This window comes from Macaca nemestrina, chromosome 5 (assembly GCF_043159975.1).
Source record: "Macaca nemestrina isolate mMacNem1 chromosome 5, mMacNem.hap1, whole genome shotgun sequence".
In the NCBI taxonomy this organism is placed as follows: domain Eukaryota; kingdom Metazoa; phylum Chordata; class Mammalia; order Primates; family Cercopithecidae; genus Macaca; species Macaca nemestrina.
Genome location: NC_092129.1, coordinates 165,913,168 through 165,919,080, shown reverse-complemented (window position 1 = coordinate 165,919,080; position 5,913 = coordinate 165,913,168). Strand labels below are relative to the sequence as shown.

At 45.2% G+C, this 5,913-nt stretch overlaps 1 protein-coding gene across 3 annotated transcripts in view; it reads left to right on the top strand.

Moving 5' to 3' along the window:
• Positions 1-269: 269 nt before the first annotated feature.
• The window catches only part of LOC105482499 (lysine demethylase 1B), a 70,377-nt gene continuing 64,733 nt past the window's right edge, over positions 270-5,913 (top strand). The window contains exons 1-3 of one of the 3 annotated variants that reach the window (XM_071097578.1): positions 270-423; positions 736-779; positions 5,031-5,130. In XM_071097578.1, the coding sequence (XP_070953679.1) occupies positions 5,044-5,130 (87 nt within the window). In that variant the 5' untranslated portion in view covers positions 270-423; positions 736-779; positions 5,031-5,043. The remainder of the gene's footprint in view (positions 424-735; positions 780-5,030; positions 5,131-5,913) is intronic. The other 2 variants (XM_071097579.1, XM_071097580.1) reach the window with 2 other exon arrangements.

The window sequence follows — 5,913 nt, the reverse complement described above, 5'->3', positions numbered from 1 at the left end:
CTCCGCCCGCGCCCCGCCTCTTTCCCGCGCCCCGCCTCTTTCCCGCGCCCCGCCTCTTTTCCGCCCCGCCTCAGTTCCCGCCCCCTCCCTCGGCGCCCCGTCTCCACTCCCGCCCCGTACCTCGTTGCACAGACTCCACCCCCTTCCCCAGGCGCCTGGGTTTGCGCAGCGGCGGAAATGGGCAGGGCGGAGCGAGCGCCGCGGCTAAAGCGAAGGCGGGGACCCTACCCATCCCTGGTCCCGTCGGCTCCTCCCACCCCGGGTCACGCCGTGACAGGGGCGGAAGCGGCGGCGGCGGCGGCGGCGGCCGAGAGGAGGCTGGGGCTCGCGGCGCGGCTCCTGCCGTCCTGTGCGCGCGGCGCGCGGCTCCGGAGAGGCGCCCGCAGTCCAGGGCGGCGCGCACCGCCTCGCTGGCGCTCAGAGGTGGGAGACTCCCCACTCCGGGGGCGTGCGTGGGGACCGTGGCGAATTTCGGGTGACAGCGTTGCATAAAGCAGCTTGGTTGGGGTGCAAGCCCTCCCTCTCCCCCTGTGCAGCGCCCCTCGCCGTAGTGGGAGGTGGGCGGGTGCCCCAGGGACGGATACCTCATGCCCCGGATTAAAAGAGGGTGCAGGGTGGGTAGCTGTCTGAAGAAGGGGGAATTCCCGGGCTAGAGTGTTGGGGTAGTGGGGTCGCCAGATTCGTCGCGATGTTGCCGGTCTCCTAACCCCCCTACAATGTTTCCTTTCTGTACAGCGGTGCCTTTTCCCCGAGACTCCCGGCACCTCTTCAGCGAAAAGGTGAGCCCCGGGGCAGTTGCTTCTCCGACTTCGAAAAGCTTCCGAAAGCTTCTTGGAAAGCGAGGCGGCTGCAGCTGGCACCGGGAGTTTGGGGCTCCCTCCTGGGGACTGTCAGAGCCGCGGGAGAACCCCACGGTCCTGGAGTAGGAACTCCCTCGCTTGTTCTTCCCGGCCGGTAGGGTGCGGCCCGGAGCCCACACAGCCTTGCAGGTGTTGTAGTAATCCTCTGGCACAGCCACCACGCATTGAGACTTGATGAGCATTGCCAGGTTGCTGGGGTAACTCCTCTGGGATTGGAGATTTGGAGGAGGGGTGGCCCGATTAGGGTAGCTGTTAGTCAACGGCCGGGCAGCTGACAGGTGAAAGAGGAAGGAAGAGGCCGACCCAGCTGTAGAAAGTTAGGGTTCAGTGATGTGGAAACCAGCCACATAGAGGCCCAGTCTTCCCTTGGGTGAGCCTGGAGGACTCCCCAGTCCACTCCAGTTGGGGAATCCCCCACACCACGTATACACACATAACTCAAGGCTTTGGCCAGTTTTGTTTTGTGCTTTTAAATCTATTTTAGTGGCAGAAAGGCGAGTGGGAGGGAAGGCTTCTTCAGGAGGTACATGAGAAAATTACCATCAATAATTAATTGTCTTGCAGGGAGAGTCAACAAAAGATATCTAGGCAATTGGGGATTTAATATTGAATCATTGAACTGCATGCTGAATATTGAATAATTCAATATTGAATTGTACTGGATCCCTATTTCTGAAGATTTGATTAGGGTGGGAGTAATAAGGTGCTAGTCCCCCTATTTTAAGTGTCCCAAGGAAAATTACTGTTTCTGTTGTCTCTGAAGAAGTTTCTAGTAGTTTGTCCTATTTTTAGAAGTTGTACTGACTCCACTATGAATTTGTATTTTAGATTGGTCCTTTTGATTCATATTTGTATGAATTCTGTGTGTTTCTTAAACATCTTTTTGAGGCCGGGTGCCGTGGCTCACGCCTGTAATCCCAGCACTTTGGGAGGCCGAGGTGGGCGATCAGTTGAGGTCAGGAGTACTTCAAGACCAGCCTGGCCAAGGTGGCAAAACCTGGTCTCTATTAAAAATACAAAAATTAGCCGGACGTGGTGGCACACACCTGTAATCCCAGCTACTTGGGAGGCTGAGGCAGAAGAATCCCGTGAACCTGGTGGGGTGGAGGTTGTAGTGAGCCGAGATGGCACCACTGCAGTCCAGCCTGAGCCACGGAGGAAGACTCCGTCTCAAGAAAGAAAAAAAAAAACTTTTTGAATAAGCTGCTTCAGAAAAACCTAGGAATTATAATGAAATCTACATATTGATATATCCACTTATATATTTACCAAAAAACTCCACTCTTTTCTTTTATCACATTAAAAGAAAACCAAAGCCAAATTTTAAATGCTTGAATTAAAAATTAGAAATATGTGTATAATGTTGAGCATGAAACCAATTGATTATATTTAGGTGTGTTTATTAATTTGAAAAATCAAAAAGGAAAACATTTTAATATACTAAAAAGTTTTTTCTTCATTTTAAGACCTAAGGACCCAGCAAGTGGAAATATATGAATTACATTAAGTGTCAAAAATTCTTAGAATGGATTCATATAACCCTCAATTGTATAATTAAAGTTGAAAATATACTACCATAAAAACCTTCAGTCAGATTTAATAATGGCTTTTGTAGCTCATGTTTTCATTTCCTTGTTAACTATTTCTTGAATTCTTTGTTGCATTAAGTACATATTTTCTAGTATTCAGTTAGATTAAAATGTTTGATGAAATTTCAGGAAACTATACTTTCTTTTGAGAATGCACACCTTCCCAGGTGACAGGGTCAAATGTTGCATGAACCTAAGCTGATTCATTTATGTTCCTAAACCTCACATTTGACTTCAGATATTTTTGCTATAATACTTACTACACATGTAAGTATTTTATGTATGCTATATGTTTACAAATACTATATTATATATTTACATATGCTATATTTGTGGTTCATGTTGTGAATAATGTCAGGTATATTTTATATATAAATGAAGAGATTTGTATATTTACATATATAAGAATGCATATTTATATGTGTCTGTGGAGAGATTTGTTAGAGTGGACGGCCTGTTTAAAATAGAGTCCAAAAAGCCTTCTTTGGGTGTAACAATTATAGGTAGATAGTACTTTTTCTTTTTTTGAGACGGAGTCTCGCTCTGTCGCCCAGGCTGTAGTGCAGTGGCACGATCTCAGCTCACTGCAAGCTTTGCCTCCCGGGTTCACACCATTCTCCTGTCTCAGCCTCCCGAGTACCTGGGACTTCAGGCGCCCGCCACCACGCCCGGCTAATTTTTTTTTTTTTGTATTTTTAGTAGAGATGGGGTTTCACCATGTTGGCCAGGATGGTCTTGATCTCCTAACCTCATGATCCGCCGGCCTCGGCCTCCCAAAATGCTGGGATTACAGGCGTGAGCCACCGTACTGGCCGGTAGATAGTACTTTTAACATTATTAGCATTTTCTCCAACAGCGTGATAGATTCTGTAGAACTAAATGGCAGTTTATTTAATGCTTAAAGAACTATAATGCATTTCAGAACATGTAGGGATTATGTGTTCACAGCTAACATAATATGTATTGGTTCTGAGAAAGTGAAGATTAAGTCAAAGAAGTCCGGGCGCGGTGGCTCACGCCTGTAATCCCAGCACTTTGGGAGGCCGAGGTGGGTGGATCATGAGGTCAGGAGATTGAGACCATCCTAACACAGTGAAACCCCGTCCCTACTAAAAAATACAAAAAAATTAGCCAGGCCCATGGTGGGGGGCGCCTGTAGTCCCAGCTACTCGGGAGGCTGAGGCAGGAGAATGGCGTGAACCCGGGAGGTGGAGCTTGCAGTGAGCCGAGATCACGCCACTGCACTCCAGCCTGGGCGACAGAGCAAGACTCCGTCACAAAAAAAAAAAAAAAAAAAAAGGAAAATTATCTGTAACATTGATGTCAAGATGTCCCAGAGTCAATGTAGATGGCAAAGTGAATTTTTCCATAGGATGTTAATAATCCATGAAAAATACTCTTATGAGTGTTAATACAGCTCACAAATATGAAACAATAGGATTACAAGCTCCTTAAAGCTTTTCTCCAAGACTAAGATTATATATCTGGAATTTGTATTTTATGGTTCTACTTTTCCACTTTCAAATTCTTTATCCATTGTTATGTCCTATTTATTTTTTGTTTATCATTTTGTGTGTGCATGTGTAGTTAAATCCAATGGATCAAGAAAGGAGATGAATGATAATTATAGATTCTATATATTACTGAGTACTTATGCTAAGCATTTTTCATTCCTTATCTAATTGAAAAAAATGCTGTTAGCTCTTAATCTTTCATAGCTGCTACACATTATTTCTCTTGTAGACTTTGGTTCTTAATATTTGTTTAACCATGCTGTTATTGGACTAGTTTGGGAAATTTTTTCCAGTAGAAGATACCAGTGCTTCTATCTAATTTAGATCTGTATATTCAGTAGTGACTAGTTGGTTTTCTTAATATTTATTTGTTGAATTGTACTAAGAAGGAATGAATGAGTTTTCTTTTATTTTTTTTTGAGATGGAGTCTTGCTCTGTTGCCCAGGCTGGAGTGCAGTGGTGCAATCTTGGCTCACTGCAACCTCCGTCTCCCTGGTTCAGGCAATTCTCCTGCCCTAGCCTCCTGAGTGGTTGGAATTACAGGCACATGCCTCCACACCTGGCTTATTTTTGTATTTTTAGTACAGATGAGATTTCACAACGTTGGTCAGACTGGTCTCGAAATCCTGACCTCATGATCCGCCTGCCTGGGCCTCCCAAAGTGCTGGGATTACAGGCATGAACCACTGTGCCCGGCCATGAGTTTTCTTTTTGAAGTATAATAAGAGATCAAAGTGCAGGAACTGCTAAGAAGACACAGTAAAATGGGGAGGAACACAGACAAAACTAGGTGGTTTTCCTCATTGAATTTTATAAACATAGTGTGATTTGTTTATTGGTCACACTACTTGGAGCTGAGGTGGGAGAATTGCTTCAGCCCAGGAGTTCTAGGCTAGCCTGGGCAACATGGCGAGACGTCTCCAAAAAAAAAAAGAAAAAAATTGTAACTTTGTATTCAGGCAATCTAACATACATTCTTACCTACTAAAGTGTGTAATAACTTGCTCCAGACTGTTAAAAATATTTGCAGATGCTACTATTGAATGCTCTGATTTTTCTTTTGCAGATTATTTAATGTAATGGCAACCCCACGGGGGAGGACCAAGAAAAAAGCATCTTTTGATCATTCTCCGGATAGCCTTCCTTTGAGGAGCTCCGGTAGGCAGGTAGTGTTCATTTATTCATTCAACAAGCCTTTTTTGAGCATGCAGAATTACTGATTGGGACTGGAGAATTAGAGTTGAAAAGACTACTCCAGTCCTCAAATTGCTTGTATTCTAGTGGAGAAATTCTCAGTATGGTCATAGTATGTTATATCTAACATAACATGATAGAATATAGAAAATAGAAGCATTATCTGGCAGAGGGAACTGTAAGTATAAAGGTGTAGAGTGTGAATCAGCATAGGATGTTAAGAGAATCACGGCTGTGTGGTTGCTTCCAGAATGTGAGGCTGGGGCCAGATCATGGCTGGCTTGGATGTCATTCATAGGAATTTGGACTTCAGCTTGTAGTTGATTGAGTGCTATTGGAGGGTTATGTATAGGGCTTTTGGGGTAGGGCTTTTATTCTTTTAAAAGAAAAAATTGAGCAATATAATTCTTTCTCTATGATTTTTCTAGCTTTTTATTTAAATTACTGAGAGGACGCTGGGCGTGGTGGCTCATGCCTGTCCCAGGACTTTGGGAGGCCAAGGCGGGTGCATCACGAGGTCAGGAGATCGAGACCATCCTGGCTAGCATGGTGAAACCCCATCTCTACTAAATATACAAAAAATTAGCTGGGTGTGGTGGCGGGCGCCTGTAGTCCCAGCTACTCGGGAGGCTGAGGCGGGAGAATGGCGTGAACCTGGGAGGTGGAGCTTGCACTGAGCAGAGATTGCGCCACTGCACTCCAGCTTGAGCGACAGAGCGAGACTCTGTCTCAAAAAAACAAAAAAACAAAAACTG